We start from the raw sequence: 26,519 nt of genomic DNA on the forward strand, positions 1-26,519 counted from the left end.
TACCACCTACTTTAAGTGGGTGGTTACCCATTTGCAAATAGAAATGGGTCCTTACTGTCTGCTCTTAAAAAAATTAAAAGAAAGCTTTTCGACTGACTAGGAATCTCTAAATACACATTTATGGAGTTTCATCCATTAGGAATAGAGATTACCTAATTGCGATTCACAGAGAAGCGTAATTAGGTAATCACTATTTCCAATAATGATGCATATGGGTCTTAATGAGGTAGTTTAACTGAATAACTTATTACAGTGGTGTTGACACCTCACATTACCTACTGCCAGAGCTAACAGAGGATGAAAATAAGGTCACATGGGAGAATTATACCTGCTATTTAGTTGGTTTATTTTTGTGGGATACTCTTCATTAAAGGAAATATTATCAATCTGTATGACCTATAACGGTTTAAAAAAATGACTTATGTAAACTACTTTATGTTTCAGCCACAAATTATTAGCTTCATATAGGTGGGTTTCATTTTGTACTACAGATTGCGCATTTATTCTACACATCTACCATACTCTTTCATATAAAGGAGCAAGAGCTCATAGAAGTAAGCTGCTTGGGTTGACTGTTGATTGTGTGGCATCTGTTAGAAAAACAAAATACATGCTTGCTACATATCCAAAGCACATTACAAGTCACCTCAGTCCTGGTTGCCCTATAATATACAGCAAAGTATTCTCTATCCCACATAGTACCTGCTAAAGTGTATTTTGATCTTACTTAGCAGCGAAAAGTAACATATCATACTGATTCAGCAATTAAGGCCCCACCTTCTTCAGTACTGGTAATAATGTATTCAACCCCTAATCAACACTAGGATTGTTTCAAAATCTTTGACAAATCAGCTTATACTCACCGTGTGGAACAGGTGACATGCTTGATGACATGAATATTTGATGACATCTTTCAATAATGTGTATAGCATATTTCTACATGCCACTACTTTCTCAACAGAAAACATCTGTGGAAAAGTGCAAACCTAGCATTAAGCTATAGGGGAGGGATGTAAACCGCTAGAGGAACCAGGTTGACAACACAGAGCGTCAAAAATTCAGTGATGGTGGTTAAATGATTAGAGATGGATTGCAAGACAGCTTGGGTAAGCGAGATGGGACAACAGTGAGAAGAATAGTCTTTCTTAAGGTCTTGGTCATTATGGATGCTCTAATTAAGATATTTTTTTTGTAGCGATGACGAAGATGCTCCTCAAAAAACTGGCCTATGAGCTAATTAGGTTTCACCTGCACAGCGTTGCACTTGTGAAATCTATAGTATTTAATATAAATCCTAAAAGGGGCTTACATCCCACCCTCACTTTTCATTGGTCATGTGCTTGCCACTTACTTTTCCTCTGTTTCTAGTGGCTGTAGCATGCTGTTTCCTGTTCCTCTGTGTGTTTCTCCCATCGGTCTCCCGTGGCCCAAGGAATGTTTTTATCTGCTTTTTGGGACATTTTTTTTAAAGCTTTTGCCTGAACAGCTCTCCGCTTGTTTTTCAACTGCTGGCATTTCTATTAGTGGGCTTAAAGTTTTCATCCACCGTCCCATCTGGTGTCTTTCATTAGTTTCTGCTCTTTCTGCTCCACTCTGCCCTGTAACGTACGTTTCTTCAATGAGGCTTGGAATGCATTGTTCTCCAAGCCTCGGTTTCAGCCCCGAGCCACAGGGTTTTGCTTTTTTCTTTGTCAACACTTTTTAAAAATAATAATCTCATCCTGTAAGCACACATTTCTACTGTGCTTGCAAGGTGCATTTGTATTCTTTTTTGGAGCTCTGACGCCATTAAACTAATCTCGTTGCAGAAGTGTCCATCCCTTGTGATCCCTCTTATGCGTCACCCTGTTTCTGTCCCCATCCTGTGAGATCTAAAACTTAGTCTCTAGTAGTCGCTCCTCTGTCCACTTGTCTATATGGCTACCAACATTCCACCACCCTCCCTCTGGGGTTTGTTTCTGTGTCCAACTCTCTCTAAAGTTGCCCGTTTCCTTGGTATTTTTGTCCCCGGGACATGTGTCCTGCTCCCCAACAAGCTGCCCTGTGCCTGGCTGCCCCTCGAATCTCTTTTCGCTCTCTCATCTTGGTCACAGGCTTGTTTACCCCCTTCAACCATCCTGTCTCCACTTCTGGCTGTCTCCAACAGCCCCACCTCGCCCTCCTGCCCCTGCATCATTTTAACCACAGTTGGGAAATTATTTTTGGCCAGGATGCTTGGCTGAAATATCCCCACCTGACTCAGCATGGTCTTCAACCGCCACCCTCCAAAACACACACGATCCCTTTCACTCACCTCTGACACCAACGCCCATCCCACTTCGGCAATAGTTAAGAATATAAAGAAGCTTCAACTTGATGCCTGTTTTGTCCTGTAAAAATAAAATATGCATACTATGCGTGCCTGCGCTATTACCCAGTGGCACATGTGGTGCACGCTTATCCCAAAAGCTAGGGGGCAACGCTGGGGAGTGCCCCTTTATGACATGTGCAACACAGTGATAGGTGTGGCTTCAAGAGCAGTAATCAGTTCAGGACACACAATGGAGTACATAGCAGCAGCATGAGGGTGAGTGTGTACCTCCCACACCGTCCTAGTTTAATTTTTACACCGGTTCTAGTAGGTGCCGGTGCAGCATCAGTCATCGTCCTGCTGCGCTGCTCCTCACGCGCTCCGGGGTGCCTGTGGTCATGCGCCTAGTGCCATTTTCTGACAGACCTTAGAACAGCTTTTACAGTTATTCGGACCATGTCTATAGTAGGAGAAGGGTTCAATGACAAACTATTCAATCCTTTGCACTGGGTCACACCTCCTTGAGATCGCGTCTGACTACATCTGAGCCAGCACGATCTTTATCACAGGAGAAAGGGGGGCCGCACGTCCTATGTGTCCACGGGGTACTTTAACATAGCTCTGGGTGAAAACGTGCCACTCCCAAATTAGTCTCGCTGAAAGCAGCAGCACTTTTGTGCAGAAATCAGCTCAGATTTGGAACTGCGAAAGATGTGGTGAAGAGCCTGGTAGTTCTAGGACTAGCAAGTTCGTCACATTAAGCCTGCTATTGTAATTATTCAGAGATAAAATTACCAGCCTGAATCACTGTGTCAGGTCCTGATAGTTTCAGGACCCCCAGCACCATGCAGCTTTTAATCGCGCCATATTAATGTTAATAATGGGATCTCTGCTTTTTTACACCTTTCTATTTATTGTAAGTACTCATTCGGAAACACTTCTCCACTTGTCCTCCTCTCCACACAGACACCCTCAGGTTTACACAGCTCCAGGGAAACTTTGCACAAACAGTGCTCTAGAATAGCTTGTAATAATTACTATGTCCCATCGATCACCAATAAACCAGCCAGCATCGGTAAAACTGCAGAGGACGGAGTCGGGACTCACTCCTGAACTCTCCCTCCCAGTCCTTTAATAACTAACAAATCTGTAAATGAAAATGGACTTTACAACAAAGTCCTGCCACACTTTTATCTTCTGTCAGGAGTAAATGTAGCTCAAGTCTAGCAAGTAACTTGCAAAATACAAGTAGAGTGCATGATCTGTATCTCCAATGCCCTGTGGGTGTTGGTAAGATAAGACTAGTTAGCTCTTACAGATAATATGCCTTATGCATAGAAAGGTAGCATAGAAATGTATTCCACCTTCTCATTGCACTCTACCGCATTGCACTCTATACCACTTTACGCAACCGCACTCTATCCTCTACCACTCCACTTCACACTGAAACAATCCACTCTCAGCCACTGCACTCTACACAGTTGCACTCTGTTACTGCATTCTACTCTGCATCACTATACTCTATGCCCCTGCTCTCTACTCAACTCGACACCACTGCACTCTGAAACTCAACGCTGCATTCTCTGCCACAGTTACATTTTTGTATCCTCTGCATGGCCCCCCAACTAGCAGGTCCTGCAACACAGTAGAAGTTGTGGTAGACAACATGGCTAAGCTTCGAATTCTGTGCAAAATGTACTTACCATAATAGTCATTAAAAGAATGCATAATGTTGTCCAGTAATGCTTGTTGAGCATACACTCACCCTTTGTGAGGTTACACACCAAAGCATACTTTTACAGTTTTTTTACTCATATTGCACAACTGCTCATCAAGCTAAAATTTTCAACAAAGAAAGTGTTATTAATCACAGACAAAACCTATTGCATTTGCCAACGCTTGTTTTTAAATTACAACAGGGAAGGGGCAATCTGTTTTACAGGGGGTTGTGGTTGCACAGTCTGTGGTCACAGACTGATAATACACACTTCCTTTCTCTCCCAATTTTGAAGTTCCAGTCAGGAAAATGGTTGGACTTTGTCCATGGGACACATGCAAGAGATCACCCAATTCTGTTCAGGCAAGCCAGGAAGTTAAGAATTATTGCTGGTGATTAAGCATCATTTGAAGATAAGGGAGTGCAAGTAGAAGCTGTGCAGTTTGATTAGAATTGGGCTGGTGTAGATGAATTTAAACAGCCCTTTGAGGCAGGAACAGCGTGGCGGATGTTCTTAACCTGTTGCGAGCACGCGTCGGCCGACACTAGCACTACCTCCCGGGTGCTGCGCATGACCAACGGCCGACGCAGCCCTGCTCACTGCATGGAACGCCCGCATCGCGGCGGAATGTCTGCCGAAGTTAACGCATTAATTAGGGGTGGGTGGGATAGTTTTACTCCTCGAAATTCTGCAGAGTTACCTAAAAACTAAGGGAGATTCCACTGAGTATCGCAAGTGGCAAGCAGCTTGTCCCGAGCAAACTGCATCGTGCGGGTGCCAGATGGCACTGCTTCTTTCTGCTGCTCGAGTAGATTTTCTGCTCAGGTGATAGCTTTCGCAACGTGAGCAGTAACTTTCTTAAAGCAGGCGTTAATGACATGACGCGACCATCCATGTTGAGAAATCTGCTGGGAGGTGGCCTACAACTCGTTTTTTTATGCTCACTAACTTAACATTGGCGAGCTGCATGTGAAAAAAACTCAGTGGAGTTTTTGCCAAACTCCGTGCCCCTAGAGGAGCGCAGAGTGGGAAAAACTCTGCGATCTTACTGGCGGAGCGGAGTTTACCTCCCTCCCCTACTCTTATTTGACGCCAGCAAAAAGTTGGAATGCCACAGCAAAAAAAATAAAAAATATTACTAATGTCTAGTGTGAGAAAAGCATGGCTTGGACAATTACATGAGATGCAAGTTTTAGGCTAGAGAGGAGGGTTTAAAACCTACTCAGCAGGTAGGGATAGTGTCTACCTTGCTGTCTGTCCATTGTTTACAGTGCACAATTTGCTGGAGAGGTGAATGTAAACAAAAAAACGTAACAGTTTACCACATGCTGTCAGCTGAAGGGTGAAAAGTTTAAGGTCTATGCATGAAAGCGATGTGTGAATGATCAGAAGTGTTACTGAATAAGCCACATGCAGTTTATGTGGGATTTAGCTTCAACCACTGCAGTATATGTGGGGTTTATCGCAAACTATCTGCTTGACATCCAGGAATGAATCAGCATTCAGCAGGACTTGAAGGAGCCCATGATATCTTTAGGTTGAGTTGGGTGTCAACTAGGTTTTGTAGATTGCTTAGCCGATAAGGAGAAACCACAAGAATTTCTATATATAGAAAGGATGGCACCTGAAAGAAAAGATGACAAAGTAGACAAACAGCTGAGGGAATTTTCAGGGTTCTCGCTGGATCCATTTGTACTTTCAACAGGAATGTAGAAAACTACTGCGGATTTTATTCTGTAGGTTCATTGGGTATTGATAATATTGATATTGTTGAAGGCTGCTGGGAGATTTAAAAACCACATGAAGCATGGCTTCCCATTGTTGGGGTTGAGTTAGGCATAGTCCATGGCTTGATATTACTGAGTCTCCTGTGTGCCAGCATCTTTAACTTCTTCCACAGTTGTTTTGAAAGCCCAGTGTCCGTAAAACGTGTGCTTTGTGCTACAGTCACAGATTAGCCTGCCTTTTGTTCATTTTGTTTCTTACCCCAGACTCAGGGAGCATGGTCCTTAATCCTGATATATATATATATATATACATACATACATATATATATATGTATATATATATATATGAAATCCACAGGAGTGGCTTTATCGAGGTTAAAGGACTGTCATCTTTTAATTTGATGAACACACTAAATCATCTTATAAGTGGGCAGCTTACAAAACATTTAGAATAGCGCATTAGTTGCCTTTCTGTGTTTTTTTATGTTTGCACTTATCATGGCCAAAATCAAAATAACTAATAAAATGATTATGGTCTCGATGTGTATACCACAACAGTAATTTCAACCTTTGAAGTAAAAAAACACTTACTTTGGCAGAGTGTTCCATTGTAACAACCACTTTAGTTCCTGCGCTGGAAACCAAGTCCATGGCACCACCCATTCCTTTCACCATCTTTCCCTGAAAGAAACAACCATTGAGATGAAAAAGAAGACTATACATATTACATTTTTAAATTCCTATATTAGAGGAAATACAAGGATAACTTCCAAAACTACTATGCGCTTTCAGAAAATAGCCTTTGGGGTTAGTGGTAATCTTCTCCACTGAGAGACCTCAAAGAGCTTTGCAGATCGTCAGATTTAACTACAGTTGGGGCAAAGAGGTACCTCAGTGTTACAGATACATTGGCAGAAATTGTAGACCCCTATTTATTTACATTTGGGGATCAACAGGTCCCTCAGTTAAACACACACCGGGCCGAAAAAAAGGGTTGTGGAAATCATCACTTGGAGATTTAGAAATCAATGTTTTTATAGTTCTAAAAAATAACCTGAACTAGTCTCATTTAGGATTTTTGCAAAAAGTGCAACTACACGAAGCTTCCCTGTCACAGTTCATTGCTCAATGTTTTATGATAATAGTGTATAACTCCAATGTGCCTCTTATAGGCCCCAAAGAAATGTCAATTAAGTTGGTGCAATTCATGTCATTTCAGGAATATCGCATTATGCTGGTTATGCAAAATTCCCCAAATGATGCCATGTCGCACAATTAAACCATATAAGAGTACAGTAACAATGTGAATTTCCAGAACGTGAGCGTCACTCTAGTGTTTGGTGCTTTTTTTTCTGTACAAAATCGAATAACGTTGAGAAGTGCATTTTTTGCTAAAACTGGACCTCTGCAACGCGCTCCACGTAGGAGACTTCAGACTATACTATACTAATTCAACACTAATCCTCTGTGGGTCCCGGAGTAGCGTGCTACCCGCCGAAAAAGCGCTTCGACGCCTCGTCAGGGGTAGTAAGCGCTATATAAATGCAATTACAATACAATACAATACAATACAGAAAGCTGCAGTCAGATTCAGAGTTGGTCTTCCCCACCGAACTCACATCAAACCCCACCTCAGGCACCTCCATTGACACCCCGTACATTAAAGAGGCCAATTCAAGCTGTTGACCCACGCAAACAAGGCTCTAGAGAACGAAGGACCCACCACCATTAACCACCACCTGAACTAATAAATATAACATGAATGGCATGCTGCTGACATCTTGGGTTTCGAAAAGGGAGATGGATGTGGAGTGATTCCTGCAGATTGGACTGAGTAGTCAAAATAGCCCTAGTCTAGGGGTTGGCAGAAGTTCACGTAAGGACTCTCTGCCAACCCTGTAACCAGAAGACACTGGTGCTCTGGAATTATATTGGCACTGGATATGGAGTTAAGCAAACAGCAGCAGCCAGATACCAACAGCACACAATTTTCATATGTTTGGTTCATATAGTCAGTATGATTATTGAATGTCTCTAGGTAACAACAATAGAAATTACTAAATTGCAAACCGCTTTACTGTCAATTCCACAGAATTTTCTTAGCATCCGCATTGGCCACGGTCTGGTTTTACCAAGCATAGATTTCTTGAAGACCACAGCTCAATGTCTCACACCAATGAGTGACAAGAAGCTGCAAAGACCAAATGACGACGGTGCAGGAAGGAAATTAGGGCAGGGCACAATAAAACAAATCAAAGAAGCAACTACATAAGGGATAATTGGTGTAAGAGGTGGTTGAGGAGACCTAGCAACCATGATTTAAGTGCAGGGGTACAGGTATACAGATGGGTAGTCAGCTTCTTATTCCAGATGACTAATTAGGATCTCGAGTGTGGGGATATAATAACAATCTAAGTATAGAACTGCAATTACAACCGGAACATGAAAAACAGATGCCAAAGCATGAATATTTTCTGAGTTTGCCAGGCTAAATGTGACTCTCACCATTGCTACTGGGTGCTGGGCATTACCAGCCGAACACTATCCAACCCTACTGCTACTGAAGTGCAATTTTGAGGAATGATGAGGTGAAGGCAAAGTACAGCGGAAATTGTGTATATAAAACCCCATAGAGAGCAGAGGGTCAAGCTTGGAGAGTTCCTCTCCCCGGTTAAGCCTGTGCAATGTGGGGTCCCACAGGGGTCGGCCTTGAGTCCGACCCTTTTTAACATCTATGTGGCCCCACTTGCTAGGTTAGTAAGATCCCACGGGATGGAGGTGGTGTCATACGCCGATGACAGGCAGATCATGGTGTCCCTCTCCCACTCGGTGAGTACCTCCGCGGTCAGCTTCAGAAACTGCATGCAGGCAGTTGCTGAATGGATGATCTCCAATTCACTGAAGCTGAACGGAGAGAAAACCGAGGTCTTGATCTTTGGCAAAGATCAAAACATATGGTCCAGTGATTGGTGGCCCCCTTACCTGGGAACATGTCCCTTGCCTGCTAAATCAGCCCGTAATCTGGGAGTGATTTTAGATACTTCACTGGCTATGACACAGCAGATTAATCGGACTGTGTCCACCTGTTGGGGAGTCATCAAGATTCTTAGAAAAATTGCCCATTATCTTTCCCCCCAAGCTCGTAATCAGACCGTGGTGGCCTTCTGGCATCACAGTTAGACTACTGCAATACACTGTATGCGGGAATCAATAAGAGCCTGATTCTACGCTTGCAGACCGTTCAGAATGCGGCGGCCAAATTTGTTCTGGGCGTCTCTAATACCTCCTCTGCTACTCTTGCTAGGAAGAGCCTGCACTGGCTCCCAATTCATCTTAGGATCACTTTCAAAATCTTATGTCTGGTCTTCAGTGCCTCAGCAGGTGGGGGTTCAGAAGCGATTGGCTCCCTCCTGGTCCCCTACATCCCCAGTAGAACTCTCCGGTCTGCTTCTAAGAATCTCCTAGCCGTTTCCCGAACAAGTAGAGTCAGATGGGGTGGAAGGGCTTTCTCTTCCATGGCCCCTAAACTGTGGAACGAACTCCCCTCCGAATTAAAAGCACTACCTTCTTTGGTCCTTTTCAAGAAAGCACTAAAAACGCGACTTTTCATTGAGGCCTATCAGTAGCATGTTTCTTTTCCGATGCTCCTATTTTTGATAATGTTTGGTTAGGCGCCTTGACGCCCGTTGGGCAAAGTTGCGCATTATAAATTGCTTTTCATTCATTCATTCAAAACAACAAGACCTGCTGACGTACTATGCTTCAGGTAAGGTTTTAGGCTTCCTAATTAGTTACAAGCTTGTATCTGTGCATATTCACCATAAATAGAAAACAGCAGCATGCTAGTCATAGTACTACCACGACTAAATAAACCAAGGAACATCACCAGGACTAAATAAATCAAGGAGGATTGGAAAGGGCTCGGGAGGAGGGAAAGCACTGGCCTATACCAAGTCAACAATTCTCAATGGAAAAAAAATGTGAGAGGGCAAAACAGCCATCCTCACCAGTAGCTTGAACATAGTACATGTAAAGTGGCCCAAGTATGGGAAGGAATGACCACTTTGGGAAGAATTAGCAACAGACCCTGAAGTAAAGTGAACTGAATTAGTGAGCTTACTTTTTAGTAGGGTTCATATATAATGTTAAAAAAGGAGACTTCACAGGTGCCTTAACAGAGGACCCATGATGGAGAAAATATGGACTGGCAGTCATAATTTAGCAGTGAATGGGTATTCATTTGGTCTGTTTACACGTCAGTGTTCGGCACTGGCATTGTTGATTAAATGCTCATAGTTACAAACGGGGAGATGTTATCAAGCACCCTTAAGGATGGAAAAGGGAAATAGAACGAGGGTCTTTCTTACTCTGGAATATTATGGGGTTGTTACTTCAAGAACTAGGGTTGGGGACTGTGGTGTAATTTAGATCATACCTATTTCCCAGCTATAAAATGTCCATGAGATGTATCTGAGAGCTGATGCTATCTTATTAGAAGTGTTCATTAGGTGAAAGGCAGGCCATGCAGGAGGGTTGTTGAATACAGTTATGGATATTGTTAATTGTCCTTTCCTGGATAAGCAGGGTGTTGGAACATTTGTCCTTCACTACTCTTTTTGCTGAATTGGATGTGCTAGGCTTAGGGCTTTGTGTATTTTAATCCTGCTACCAGTGCTAAAGTGGTTGTTCTTACTCCTTTAAACATGATGAGATTGGCTTGCACCCCAATGGCACATTTAACTCGTAAGTCCCTAGTAAAGTGGTACCGTATGTACCCATGGCTTGTAAATTAAATGATACTAGTGGGCGTGGAACATATATAAAGCCACCCATTCAAGGAGCCCTTTAAACATGTCTCAGGCCTGCTACTGCAGCATGTGTATGCAGTTTTAAACTGCCATGTTGAGATAGTAAAAAAGACCTTTTTACAGACCTAGACCTTCCTTGGCAATACATATGTAACCCCTAGTGTAGGCCCTAAACAACCCATAGGGGAGGGTGCAGTGTATTCAAAGGATGACATGTACTTTTAACTTTTACATGTCCTGGTAGTGAAAAATACATTTTTCATTAATGAAAGGCCCACCTATCCTATAGGATAATATTGGGTTACCTTATTACATTTAATATGTGATAACTTTCAATTGACAGCCAGTAGGAATGTCGAGTTAGGTGTCAAAAGGATTTTAATTTAAAAGCATCTTTAATGCTAAAGTTAGATTTTAAGTCACAATGCTAGAAACGCCACTTTTAGAAAGTTGGCATTTTCTTGTCCCAACCAATTGGTGCCTCCAGCCTGTCCCCTGGGTATTATGGATAGGTGGAGCTGGCAGTTGGTCTTTGTGTATTACTTTGTTTTTTAATGAGGGGGCAGAGATGTCACCTACCACTCTTGCACATCACAAAGATTGATGTAGCATACTTGCAAAGTGTTTCACACTAGTCTTTTGTGCCACCAGACAAGCTGGGCCCTACAGAGAGAAGGACATTTCAGACATCTGTGAAGAGGGGAGGACTCTAGAAGTTTCTTCCTCATCAAAGTGAGCACTAGGTATAAATAGTTGGCCCTAGGATCCAAATCTATTGCACAGTTTTTGACCCGTGGAAGACTCAGACGGACTGCTGTGCTTCTCTGCTGCAAGAAGGACTTCTACTCTGCTGCCTGAGTGAGAAGGACTGGACCATCACCTTGAAACCTGGACCATCACAGTGACTTCAAGGTCTAGTTGGTTGGTCTCCTGATCAGAGCCTCAGGGACAGTCCTGCTCCCAAAGTTGTTTCACCTAGTCTTGGACCCTTGGAAGTGGGCCTGAAGGTGCTCTGCCAGCCCAGCTGTGGCCCTAGCAGAACCGATGAAGTGTGACGCATTGCTTCGCAGCTCTGCATTGGAACCGCCAATGTGCAACACAACCCTGAAGCAGGACCCTGCAGCTCTTCAGAACTGCCAATGTGTGGTGCATTCTCAATGCAGGACCTCGCATCCCTGCCCTGCAGCTCCTCAGAACCACTGATGTGTGACATCTTTGACACAGGACTTTACATCACAGCCCAGCAGCTCCTTCGAACCGCTTTTGTGTAGCACATCCTCATTTCAAGACCTGGCATCGCACTGCTGCAGTTCCTCAGAACCACCGCTGTGAGACACATCCTCAGCATTACCTCGCATCACCACTCATCAAAACATCCACTGTGTGACGCATCCTCGAGGCAGGACCTAGATACACTCAGAAACCAGGATTTAAGGTACTTTGTACAGCGAGACTAACTTGGTCCCTGTATCCGGCCTGTGCTCCAACACAGTTGGTCTGAACTTGCGACTTTGTCCTGGTCCAGCGCGTTCCGATAACCACAGTTGGCACAATGTGCTTTTATGCACTATTTTTACTGGATCTTTTAAAATTGCATTTCTCTGATTTTACTAATTGGATTTTTGTAATTTTTGTGTCAAATAATTCATTCAATTTTAATAAATTGGTGTGGGATTTTTCTTGTGTTATGTTTCACTATTATTGTTTGAAGCGCAGCATAAATACTTTATACATTGTTTCTAAGCTAAGCCTGACTGCTTTTGAGCCAACCTACCAGAGGATTTAAAAAAATGAATATTTCTTTATTGACAATTGAAATTGCAAAAAGCAAACCAACCGGAATCAACAGTAAGGAGTATTACACGTCAGTGCCATATTACATCTGTGACATCTACAGTACATCTGTATGAGGTTAATATATCCTTCCCCCCCACCCTTTCTTGTGCTAGCATGCAGCTAGCAGTATCGGTAATACTTCTCAATACAAACATTTGTGTCTCCTTGACTATCCAGTATCTAGAGGGAGAGATGCTGTAAAGCACAAAATCATGCAGCATCAGCTTACAAAATATAATACAAAATAGAAAGTCAGTCAGAAAACAATCCGCAACATGCCCAACAAACTCTCCTTCCATCCATTCCCATCCCCTTTGATCCATTCCCCTGCCAAACTACAATGAATAAAAGTATCTATCCACAGCTCAGGCCGTAGTCAGACCCCACGTACACTGCATGTCTCTCAGGTCCTCCCTGGGGGGGTGCCATTACTCGCCCGTCCCATCCATGTGCGCAGCTACACGGTAAGTCACCCGCTTGGAGCTTCCCCAAGAGTTTCTAGCAATTCTTCTAACACAGCACACCAGGAGTGTACATTGTCCATAACCCTGTTGTCTCTATAGGATTTCTGCATATAAGCCTCCTCTGCTTCAGCCTATTCAATTGAATCTCTGTGTCTGTCCTGCTATTTAGGAGGGCTGATCTAACAAATCGCTTTGTGTCAAAGATTTGTCTAGAGTACAAAGCCTAAAGCTATTTTCAGCATTGTTTTGCACCAATCAGTTTGGATCAGAAAAAAAGGGAGAGGCCCACCACAGATGCTAAAGTTGTACACAAAGTAAAGCCCTACCTACTATAAAACATTCGGGCTGAGATACAGGTTCATCACATTGTAAATATGTGCTCCTTTACTAAGAGTGCAGCTGTCGGAGTAGACCTTAAGTTGTTTATTAGAGGTATATGCGTTATCAACGAAGATTGGGATGGCCACATCACTAATTAGTAAAACCAAGATACTGGACACGGATAAAAACACTAAGAGGGATGAAAATGACAGCTGATGGTAAAAGACAAGACAAACCTGGACTACTGTCAGATGGCGCGAGCAGGTAACAGATTAAAATGTAATTTAAATTGGACCTATCAAATTGAATTCTTGCATGGAGCACCATACAGAAAAGGGACAACCCTTCATTACAGATGTCATCACTGATAAAGATCATTGAAATAAGGAGCATCAATATTTGAATGCCATGTCGTAGGACCATCATAAAACATTTAATAAGGCAAGTCAGCTGCAAGACACCAGTGACCTCCTGGAGATCAATAAGGAATGCTTGGATGTGTTAAAGGTTGAGTGTTCAATGTATATTGACATGCTGGCACAGTACTTGGTGATACTGTCAGGAGAGGAACTGATGAAAGGTAATACCACAAACACTTAAAAAAGCCTTACCTGCAATACTATCAAAACCAGCCAAAAATCTGATTACATTTTTATCATTTTAGTCTTTATTACCACCAGAGCTCAAAATCAAGCGACCTGAAAGAATACTCATGAATACGCTTGAGCCAAAGTTGCATATTGGGATACACCAATTCCAAACAGGCTTAGGGCTAAGGGCACAACCAAGAAGACCTTCTCATGGCACAATGGCGGAAAGAACCCTGCTGAGAAAAATGGTAATCTCTAGATGCTGAGAAGGCGTCTGACTTCTTTCAGTTAACAAGAGTTTTATAGAAGGCTGGTCTACATGAGGGAATGGACAAAATTTTGTGGCATGTGACTAACCACTAGCTTGAGAAAGCACCATAGTGTTTGAGATTCTAGACAGGCTAATTGAGCCAATCACGGCTGATGCCCATCATCAATAGTATTCAAATTAGATATAAAACAATGGTTAGCAAAAAGTATACTGAGCCACCTGAGGTATGCAGTGGCTGACTGGGATATAGAAGCCTCACAATACTATAAACAAGGGGCCTAGCTCTGAGCCCGACACACATCAACCAATTGAGACAGGTGCTCTGTACACTAAAAAGATATTTCAATCAAGCACTGGTATTGATACTAACTGGGTGAGACTCAGAAGTGTTTGAATAGTTATCAGGGATATGTTTGGAGGTTGACAGGCAACTGTCAAACCACTCATGGTTTACAGTTCCTACGCATTCTAGGAATACAACCTGACAAACAAGTTACCTATCTTTCTTTCTGAAGAATGTCAGCTCCCATAGAATCTTGCAATGACCTTTCTTACCAGACATCAAACTGGATCTGAAACATTTGTAGCAACATGTCACCAGTGCCTGATGGCACTGTTCTGCTTCTGATGAGCCACACAACTGCACCAAAATGGATGTTAATAAGCCATAAATGGTGCCATGGGAGCCAGTGACTTTGACTCTATCCTGTTTTCCCGCACCCATCGAGAGGATGCAGAAAGCAAAGCAAAAAGAAAGAAAGAATAAGCATTCCTCAAGAGGGGATATGGAAGGGTGATAAGAAATGGTAGGTGATATCCACCAGAAAGAACATTTCCAAAGGGAAGTAGCTTTGTTCCCAAAGACTTCCCTTATATGAACCTTTAACAAAACATGTCTGAAAGAGGAGGTCAGAAGATCAACAAGTCCTTCAAATTAGAACACTGAGCAGCACCGCTTTACTATGTGGTTACGTTATAAGCTTTTTGTACAGACAATAGTGTTTAGAGAAAGAATACATAGAGGCCAAATTCGCCATTTAACATATAGATCGGACAAAAATACCCCTCAAGAGTGTTAGAGAATGACTGTGGAAAACATCCAGGGAGTCTTTCCAGCAGATTCGTAGTCTAGTTTACCGACTCATCCACCTGGAAAATATTTTCGGGCGGATTTACACGAAGGACCTTTTTGAATTGCGTGAAGCCACGGCTTTCACATGTATTTATATAGTGGTTAAGAGCCCTTCTAGGGTCTTGCTTATGCAACCTCTCCTCCTGTGTGAAGGAGGGAATTATGATAGCAAATAAATCATTTAAGACTATCTTTGGTAGAAAGGAAAGTTTGTCACTCAATATCAGTTTGATTTTAGAAAACAAGCATAAGTTAAGGTAGCGGGCATGCAATTTCCTGCTTTCCTAGATACAAAACATGTTTCTTGAAGAAGGAACTTTGGAGAGCATGCATGCAAAGGCTCAAAGGAGGCCCCTTAGGGTAGGCGCATACTAGGTTGTAGTCTTCCAGTTGGTCCTATGAGTTGTCTCTCAAACAGGATGCAAAGACAGGCCACCTGCTGTAATGCACTTGTTGAGGGGGGGCTCCTTACACATAGCAAAACATCCATTACTCCAATTTAACAACCCAGTGGGGAGCCACAGCTTACTTTAATCTTCAAAATAATTAAATTTCCATGGATTATTCTTGATGAACAAGTACAGCCACATCCAACGTGTTTCGCTGCAAAATAGCTCCTTCTAGGCTCATATAAAAAAAGAAGGAGAAGAAGAATGTAGTTTTGGCATACCATCAATAGACTTGCAAACATATCTCAAATCAGAGACTGATAATATGATGCCATAAATCCTTGATATATTAGTGTTCTTGCAGCTTAACCTTCAAATGAACTCCCAAATAACTGAAGTCAATTCAGTTAAACTGACACCATGTTCTGCTAAATTCCCTCAGCTCATATCTTGACTTTCACATATTCCCTCGCAGCCTCCTGCTGCGAGGGACTATGAAAGACAAAAGAGCTGTAAAGTAGAACTGGGCGTTTTTAAAGGTTTTTTTTAAATAAATGCTTTCAATACAACAATTTGAAAATTTGCTAAGATTTATAAAATAATCAATGTGCACCAAGTAAGCTGTGACTCCCTACTTGCTTGTTAAATTAGATTTATGTACTTCATCTGTCAGTTGGGTTTTTTGATATAGTATAGTAGCCAGCCAGCGCAGAGTACATCTTTAAACCATAACAATAAAAAGCATCCATTATATCCGACAGCAATCACTATGTTGACAATGCTAGCCTTCCATATTTTACCCATTTAGGGTCAGTGTAGCTATGAAATGTGGGTGAAGTAAGGGACTCTGCTGCAATAGCAGATTGTTTAATCAAGGAAGAGAACAAGGAGCAGACTCATGGCCGACTTGGTCAGGATTTTTGTATCAAGCGCATCTTGCCTACTCTAGAGTGAATCAAATGGTCATGATGCAGCCTTCTCTTCTGAATCCCTTTCAGAAACAGAGGTGCATAAGAGAGAACACACTGGATCCTAAATGTGCAAACAAGACCCAAAGCCTACCTTTTTGATTGAGGGGGCGGTTGTTCTAGACAGGAACACACCAGATAGTCCTTACTCTTGATTTGTACTAACAAGCTTGCTTTGTAGGTCTGGGTTTGCTGTATGTGAAAGTTGAGGCCCACCACAAGGAAGGTCTCCAGAAGAAAGTCCTATCAGCCTCCTCTACTGGTCCAACTGTGTGTTCTGTTTCCCTGCCAGATAAAATGTTTACAGACCACTTTACCGGTCTACAGCCCATACCCAAAAATGAACTGACTCCTCAAACGGAGGCTTTGAAACCACACACCCCAGTGTGTTGTTATTGAACACTGATGTTGTGTTGTTTGTAAGAATCCATACATGCCTGCCTTAAATCCATAGGACTTTATTGCCAGGGGATGTCTCTCAATTCTAGCAAACTGGGGCTTTATTACAATAAGAGTCCCGGGGTGCAACAGGCATTTGCAACCACTTTGCACGCCCTTGGGGTACTTTGGTATTACAGAAGGGGGCACAGACGCTTGTGGGTCCCCTTCAGTAATACCAATAGTGCTGGTGCACTTAAAGCGCCAACACTACCTTCAGGGGTCACTCCCTCATTTGCATAATGGTTGTCCTATGCAAATGAGGGAATTCCATTGCCTCTGCTCCCACGCCATATTACAGATTGAGGAGCAGAGGCAAAGAAGCTCTCTGGGGACACCAACCTATGCATGTGGCTTCGAATATTGTATTTTGGTGAGTATATGAGAATCTGAGGGACTCACATAAGATTGATCTGCATGGCATCCCGATATAAAAGCACTGTGAGCGCACCCCCCGAGAGCAGCACTCTGTAAGTGGGGTCGTATGGACCTTCCCAGACATCCCCTTGCAGGCGGGTGCAGTCACTGACTCTCTTATCCCTTTCAAATGTTTAGGCAGATTGTCACCTGCTCTGTGAAAACACAGAGTGTCTGCAAACAACCGCTCGGTGTTTTCACATGAATGCGCTGCCCCATGGCAGTGCAAGCTCGCGGCTGCCGAAGGCAGCGCATTCATCATAATTGGGCACATTTTCATTGCTTGCACCGGGTGCACTTTTTAAAAGGTGCACCCGGCACACACAATAAAAATTACTCCTGGAGTGACATCAATTTAAAGAGCACTTCAAGGAACGAATATTTTTTCCAAAAACTCCTACTCTTGCAGCCGCTACGTGTTTTCACAGTGCAATATGACCCCTGATGTACATGTGCTTTTCTTGAGTGAACGAAAGATAAATGATCTCTAGGTCCCTTAAAGGTCTTCCCCAGGCTATGAGAAAAGTGTCTGAGCACAGCCACTTAGCACGGTGAACAGAAGCGTTCTGCTTCAAAAGGTTCAACGGAAGGAATATCCCTCAATGCAGAGTAGGAGTTTTTGGAAAAAGTTTTTGTTCCTTGAAGTGCTCATAAAATTGATCTCCCTTCACGAGTTAATTTCATTGAGTTTGACACATCTGAAACCTCGCATGAGGTGATATGGGGGATGTGTGAGTCAATTAGGTGTAAAAGGTGGAAGGCTGACTTTGTGGTCTATACAGGTTGCTGAGTAAATGTGTACACCATCTGCTAGATTGGACCCAAGCTTTGTGCAGGGGGGACGCCCACAGTTTGAGTACCCAAAACTGCGACAAAGAACAACGGTCATCTGGCAGAGTGCTAGAGATGATCATGCCATAGGTCAAAGGATAGAACTTCGAATTGGCAGCAATCTTCCACCCACCAAAGTTCTCAGATTTGTTTCCTGTAACTCATACATGGATATACAAGTAGCTAGCAAATCCAGAGACACCTTCCAGTCATGAACTGGAGAACCTGTAGTATCAAGAATAAGGTCACCTTAAACCATTCCTTCTTGTGAAATTGTTGAGGAAATCCAAGTCTAGAAGAGGCGGAAAGTAGGGGGGAATTCAGTGTACTCTTTGCAGAGTGGGGAAAAATTGTTTTCAATCGAGATGACCCACTGGTCAATCTTATGCGAGTTTCTAAGATTCTCATATACTCCCTAACATACAATATTCGAAGCTGCATGCATAGGTTATCCTCTCAGGGCCAGACATGAGACTTTATTGGTTGTTATCCATTGCTCTTTTTGAAATGTGTTGTCACACGTGACATCCCCCCTTCCTGACTAAATGGAGAAGGCAGGAGTTAACCTTATCTCTCTTAACACTACACCGGCCAGATGATGGCATTGCCTCCCTCTCAGGAGGAAGCTAATAGATATTACACAGATAACATGCTAACACATTGCATGAAGAATATGGCAGACAATTATGTGTGCCTAATCTTATTATTTGATGCACACCAAGATAGAATCTTCTCGTTTGACATTCCATGTACAAGAGACACGGTTCTACTTACAGTTGTGGTTATTTGGTGGAGAGGGTGGCAACAGTGCCCACAATCTACCAATAGTGCAGGATTTGAAACACGATGGGAAAGGCCTGACTAAACGTTCCTCACATGCCAGATCGTCCACAGCTGGAATAATATATCACTGATGCATGCAATTTAACTGGTCTCTTCTTTGTACACTATAGTTCTGGAAAGGAAACCCAAGGTTGGTTCTTTTGCTCACCTTCAATGGGAGGCTGATTAGGAGATTGAACTAACCGTTGAGCCTTCATGGTTTGATTTGGAGCATCTCGCCTGGTGGTTATTCATTCCACATATCATATTTCTGTATGAGAAGAGAAAATCCTACTCTGCAGTACTTGGGATCCTGAGAACCAGCCTTGCAAGAATCATGGAACTGATGCCGAACTGAACTACTGATCGGATCCCATCTGTGTGGACAGACAAAATCTGCACTGAGCAAGAAACTGATGCAGAACAGAAATGACTGATCTGATACCATTAGTATGAGTAGCAGCCAAGACACTATGATGAAGTGATCCAGACGTCCCACTCACTAGTCTGACCGTCCTCAAAGAAGCCAACAAGCAATATCTGAATTTTCTTACAAAAATAGTAAATACATAAACAATGCTCAACGCCTCCGAAAATTCCTACGGCATGTTTTCATCTCTCCCACAGGACAGTTTCATGTGAGCAAGTGGTCGCTTTAGATGGGCACTGACGTCATTTAGTGCAAGTTAAGTGTAGACTTCATGCATTAAGAGATCTATGCCCGTTTTTTTCTTTGCATTGTGGTACTTGTAGTTCTGTTGACTTCTTTATTAATTCAGGACTACAAGTACTAGAGGCCAGAGAAAGCATGGGAGAAGGGTGAGCTGCAGGAAATTGAAATCCTTGAGGTCCAAAAAGGAGCCCCAATTCTTTCTAGCAATTGTGAATACGGTAAAATAGAACACCGACTTAAATACGGGTGCTATTAATAATAAAAGGAGATTCTTTGCGTCATTAACCACGTTTTACTCCATAATGTGCACATCGAGCATGCTCTAAACGAGTTATGCATCGTAGGTAGGCGCTTTAGTGACGTCCACACAAAAGGAATATTTAGCAGTTACATTTCCAGACCATGAACAGCTAAAACGGATTAGGACTGCACGCCCGGTGCTAATGCAAGTCCAAAGAGAACTTGGGAGATGCAATTATACCACCTTTTAATACTGTTTTTCGAGAGATCTCTATTTCCTGCCAGGGCTAATAGCAGATTTAATTGGCGCTGACACACCACAGACGGTTTGCTAAATGATTTGTCTAGCCTATGCACAGTACTCCCTACTAAAAGCAAATATTTACTCTTCCGGGAAACAGCCAGTGTCGTCAGCCAAACGGTGCCTAATGTTTCTATAAAAACCTCACTACGCCTGGCTACTTTAGCAGTGTGACGAGGCACTTAATCAGACAAAACGCTCACTAATTAGTCAGATATAAAGGTATACTATTAGTATCCAAATACTAAGACGATACCCTGGGAGTGTACATCAAACCGGGTGCAAAGAACTAATAAAACATTCTAAAAAACTGATTCGTGTGTAAAAAAAGCGCTTTGACATCCTACAAAGTCTCTAGGCGCTGCAAACCGGGAGGAGACAGGTTGCTTAGCAATAGCGATGGCTGATGAGCGCTGTAATGGGAGTTGTTGCAAGAGCAATATTTAGGTTTGGCTATAGACAGCTTGTGCTGCCAAAAGTAGATGAGGTACTAGAGAGAAGGGTCGGACGGGGACATAAAATAGGCCCAGGCAGTTAAATAAAAGTGGCCTCATCTGCGAATTGGGTAGTAAGAAAAAAAAAAAAAGGAAATGGCCCACACCTGTAAATCGAGGAAGATTAAACTTTTGTGTGGGTGATGTGCGAGGGTTGGGAATTCGCAGTCATTTGTGTTTGCCGCAGACAACGAGGTTAGTAATGTTATTTACCATCAAAAAAATAAAAAACATTGACTCATCCTTGCTCTTCTACTCACTAAGTGCTATTGGGCCATCATTGTTGCCTTCAATGGTATAATAGCATCCGCAATGACCCTTCCTCATTGCCTCAATCTCATCCCACCATTTACTCTCGGCTGGCCCCATATTTTCACCTGTACTGTTTCCATGAGCACTTGTGACCATGCCAACTTGTTCTGGATTCGAAAATGTACGCCATAGATTACAAACATTATTTTGAAGTGGGCAGATTAGTGTACCAATATGTTGTATGATTATTTGAACTAGCAAGCAGTCTATTAGTAACTGATGTAGTACAAAAGCTTAAAGACAACCTGAGCAACATATTGGTAGCATTATAACAAGAGTTGCTAAATGCTCAAAGCTCATCAGGTTTGTAGGAAATGTAATGAATGAAATGGAATGTAATTTGCTACAACACAGATTTCATTTCACTGCCCCTGAACTCGCCTGCCGGCGCCAATTGAGAGGTATGGGTGCGACAAGGGAGAGGCCCGCAAATTTGCCCTGCGTTTTCCCTAGCATCTGGACCCATTGTGGGGACCGTGCCCGCGGCCTGAAGTACACGGACACTGGCTGTGCACTGCTCCATTGCACGACGAACACCCCTTAAAAGGCTGCTTGACACGCTGCTGCTCCCCATGCTATCACCTGCGGCCCGGTGCATGGCTGCCGATCCACCCATTCCAAGGGTCTCCGAGCTGGGTTTCCAGTGCTGCTGGTCCTCACCGGCCGAACATAGAACAGCACACACCCAGCTCCTCACAGAAGCGTCTTGTAATCCCAGATCACCGCTGCTGCCTGAGAATGCTACTGTGGCCCCCCCTTCAGCCGCCTCTCTGAGATGAGGGTCCTGATGTTTCTTCCAGGATTTTTGGCACTGTGGTTTTCAACCAACTTTAGAACTGGTGGCAACTAGAACCAGCCACTGAGCCATGGAGACTAATAGACTAAACGTGCCCGACTCTAAGATGGCTACAAAAACCACACTCCTTCTCCTACCTTACCATCCTCGCCAGCGCCTACCACCCGTTTTTGGTTTCTAGCCTTCTGATCCCCTCCTGATCCTCACTCTTCTCTGGCGGAGCCCTAAACGCATACATGGCCGCTTCCCGGTGGAGCTGCACCGACAGCTATAGGGGAGACTGGCCCTGGCACACCGCTGGGGCGTCACCTACCCAGCCGGATCACGGACATTTATCTCATTTCCTTCCCCGCTGCTAACGGATATTTGTCTAGTTTTCTTACCCGCCCGGACACCCATCAGGACCTTACGCTGCTTACTTCCCTAGACAGCTGAGACCTAGCTACTTTTGTCTGATTCCCGGTGGAGCTACCTCACTAGCTAAAGGGGAGATGGACTTTGGACCCCTCCTTGACCATCACCTACCCAGCCAGACTTTGGGCAAATGCTCCCACGTCTCTCCTGACCTTATCTCCCCCATTTCCCTTCCCCCACCCCTCACCCCTCTCCGTTCCTACTCTTTCCAGCCTCTGTCCATTGCCCTCACCTGCCCTTGCCCTTTGTCACCACCCTGTTTTTCTGTGAACTTCTTCCCTCGCCACTTGAGACCGAGCTATGTTGTCTGATGCCCGATGGAGCTACCTGGTTTAGCTATAGGGGAGATGGGCCGTGGATTCCCTCCTTGGTCGTCACCTACCCAGTCGGTCTTTAGATAGACTTCCTTTCGTCTCTCCTGTTGTCCCTTCCCTTATCCCCCCTTTCTCATCTCCCCTTCCCCCTCCACTACTTTTCTCTCTCCTTTCTCTCCTCTCCTAATGTATTGCTTATTTTTTGATGTAATGTGTAATTGTTGATCTTGTTCAGTTACATTGTTGAAACTCATGTAAAGCGCTCGGACACCTTCGAGTCTAGCCAGCCCTATATAAAACTCTTTCAATAAATAAATGGAGTTACTAGTTGTGCAGAATGTGAGGCCTGCACAAGTAATAGGTCCACAAATTTCAGCTTACTGAGAACCAAGAGCCCCACTGTATTGCTTGACTGTCAAGTTAATCGGAGCAGAGGGGGCCAAGGCCTAGTCAGGCAGGTGGTGTGGACTAGTAATAAGTGATTGTCCAGTCAGTGCTTTTTCTTTAGAAAAAGGAAAAGTACATTTATTACACACACAAATAAATACTACGTCTTAATTTACAAATATATACGTAAGGCAGATAGAAAATACATCAGGTGACATCCTGAAAGCACATTTAACCCCTAAAGGTTCATACAAACATATATTCTATTGGTTGGTCAAAGTTTCAAGATCAACAAACAACATTTTAAAAGCACCATCATTGTATGCCTAACTGCAATAATGAGTATTAATCATTTGTAAGTGCACTATTAATGTTAATAAAGTATATTTACCTTGAGCAGTAATCATAGTCAACAAAATTATGTCAATAAAGCATTTTAAAATAAGCATAACGTATCTGTGTGCTATATATATATTTTCAAGCCATAAAAAGTAAATCATAAAAACAACCCATAGAGGCCACCACTTTCTGACCACATAAAAGGCAACCATAGATTCAGCCCCTAGAGGGCGCTCCACCCCACGTAGCTTCCTTATACACCTTCAGGCACATTAAATGCAGCGCTAAAGTATCGCTGCACTCCCAGGTGTACAGCAAAAGCCCCAGCCTTGGGAATACTTTTGAAAAGTATGTGAAAATGCCAGAGGGTCATGAATTTGATGATCCCCAAAAACGTAGGGCAGTAACATAAAAAACTTCTTGGCAGGAGCTGCTGCCCTCCTGCAGCCTACCCCCCACATCTTATGTGTCAGCGTTATTGGTGCCCCTGCCTTTAGGGGCCATCACAAGGCATAAAAAAATGAGCTGAATAGAAAGCCCTGTAGGGCATTATGAGGTGTCCAGCTAGGAGCAGTGAATATATTATCAGCTGCTCTCCCGCTGTGCCGGTGAGAGCCATGCAGATTGTCTTCTGTTGTTTTGTAGGGCAGTGGGTGCCCACCCCCTCCCGCGACACCCTAGGGCATGCCTTCCACAGTGGGGGCAACACAGAGAGAACACTCCTGCCACCTCCTGCGCTGGCAGCATCACGACTGCTGCCCGTGGGACGGGCAGCTCTTCACCCCTGCCAGTCTTGCATGCAGGGTATCTCTGCTCCTAGTGGCCACAATGGCACTCCCCCATCATTTTTGCATTGGCCCCTGGTGAGATGGGGGACGGAGGCAAGAATGAACCTGGGAAGGTGCCCCACGCACGCCCCCCTCCCTGGGTAAAAAAACAATCCTTGTGCTGATCCAAGGGACCTGGCCCACTGTGAAGGTAACTGCTAAAGATCTGGTGGAGCCCTACACGCGCTGGTCCCTGAGAAAAGGTCAAAGGTTGCCAATCATACAAAATGGCATAACTCAGACCCAGTTGTGCGCACTGTAGCATACAGGAGCAGTTTTTGCAGAACTCCTCACCTCTAAGGCAGTGTATGGCACGGGGAGTTGGTTCCACTGGCTCCTTGCGCCAGCTCTCCTCCTCGTCTTTGTCTCTGGGCACTGAAGTGCAGACTTTTCCCTCAACTCATCCTCAGGGGATTTAAGGGGGCAAGCCTTAATGGCCTTCGGAAAGACACTGGTCTTGGGGTCAACTGGTAGGAGTGAACTTAGTTCTTTTCAGAATCAGGGGGCTTTTTCTTCCAGTTGTCTATGGCTGTCCCAGTCCCAGGGTCCAGCATCGAAAAGCACAAACAGCACCAACCAAGAGAGAGTCCCCCCCCCCCATGTGGAATACTTTTTCAGTGGGGGAAGAAAGTTCTAGAAGCCAGGCACCCCTTACCAATTCTAGGGTACCACATTACGTCTCCGCCCCGTCCTATCCCAACCCTCCTGTACAGCATGATGGGACAATGCAAGATGGCGTAACCCAGGAGTCTCTGGTCACATATGCTCCTTGGGTCTCCGCTCCCCCCTCGCTGACATCACTGCCAGGGCCTTTACCACCAACAATCCAAACAGAAGAACCCTCCTGTGTTGGCTCAAGTTTTCTGGGCTTCCTCTTACGTTCAGTGGGCTTGAGCAGCTATCAGCCTTGGTGCAATGTGATAAGTAATTAACAAATCCACATTATGAAATCCCACACCTTCCTGCTCAGAAGCCAAGGGAAGCACTCTTAATTACTCCTTTTGTATAGAGCAGCCTTTGTTTCTGCTGCTAGAAAGAAATGTAATTACCTTGGCACAGCAGGGTGACAAAAGGCATGGCTCTGATCCTGAGCTGAGCCAGAGAAATTTGACAATCCTAGACGACCCATAAGTTGTACAGATATCCTCTTCGAACTCTAAGCTTTGGTTTTCTTGCGGATGTTCCACCCCATTTTGATATGGCACTGGACTTTGTAGGCCAAAGGGAAGTGAAACTACACTGTAAGGCAGTTTTCATTCTAGGTGTATAATGAAGTTTCACTGCAGACAAAAAACAATTACACTGACTTTCCCTATGAGTGTAAACTAACATTATAAGCCCTAACCCAGGTCAATATCTAATCCTGCAAAGTCCCATCTATGCCAGACAACCTGTGAGTAGTTATCGGACTGTGCACAATGGTAGTCACACACGTGCAACCCGCACACGCATTTACACATGTCCACTTGTAACCAGCTAAGTGCCCCTGCTGCGTTGCATCAGCTTATCTTTAAAGGCAGACACTGGCAATAAACACACACAGTCCATTTTCCATATGGTTACCATGGGTGAGACAACATATTACTAAACTTACCAACAGTAAAAAGTCCAAAACCGGGTGATCAAAAAGCAAGACAATCTGGGCGTCCTGAATGGGCAGAATCCAATTGCAACAAGCTTCTTTATACCCTAAACAGTTTCCTGCTAGATACACCTGCCTCGCATATCTAGGTGGTAAAATACCTTGTGGACATTGTTCCAATTGTGGTTAATTGACAGCAACTGGGAGTTGACAGGTTAAAATCCTTCTGATGCAAACGCATCTTTTAACTTTTCTAGGATACCACTTCTGAGTTGGGTGTCTCTTAGCTCCCAAAACATTGGCTCTAACTGTAATATTGAGGTAACAAGTGTCAATCAGAAACACAAGTAAAAGTAGGCTGTGTGTGCCTATATTCATAACGTTTGTAAAATAAAGTGGGTTTTAAAGGGGCATGTCACCATTTACATGCTCCAAGCTTGAACTCTGGATTTTGCTTGCACTAAAAGAAGCAACCATTCCACCTGCAGATCTGACAATTCCCTGGTCTTATTTCCAAAGTTGAGGGATCTGCCACATAGCCCTGTAGTCCTGACAAGTAATTTTGTTTCTATCCCTTGAAATAGTGGCTCTTGTTGGTGACTGCCATTGTAGAAAACATAAAACAGAGGCTAAAACCCATATGTGGAGGGCAAAGGCCATGCCTTCTTCCTTCCATGTCTCACAGAATTAGACCAGCAATTCTTTCCCGCTTGAGTTAATTAACAAACAGTGTGGAGACTAACAGCAGCATTCATACATAGTGTAACTGTGTTAAGTGTTCCTTTATACTGGATGCACATGGTCCAGGTGCTGGCTAA

At 43.7% G+C, this 26,519-nt stretch overlaps 1 protein-coding gene across 1 annotated transcript in view; it reads right to left on the bottom strand.

Moving 5' to 3' along the window:
• OXCT1 (3-oxoacid CoA-transferase 1) overlaps positions 1 to 26,519 on the bottom strand; it is a 551,535-nt gene that overhangs the window by 116,321 nt on the left and 408,695 nt on the right. Inside the window, exon 14 of the mRNA XM_078675010.1 lies at positions 6,327 to 6,416. Coding sequence (XP_078531136.1) covers positions 6,327 to 6,416 — 90 coding nt within the window. The remainder of the gene's footprint in view (positions 1 to 6,326; positions 6,417 to 26,519) is intronic.

The sequence above is a fragment of the Lissotriton helveticus genome, chromosome 2_1, assembly GCF_964261635.1.
Source record: "Lissotriton helveticus chromosome 2_1, aLisHel1.1, whole genome shotgun sequence".
NCBI classification, from domain to species: domain Eukaryota; kingdom Metazoa; phylum Chordata; class Amphibia; order Caudata; family Salamandridae; genus Lissotriton; species Lissotriton helveticus.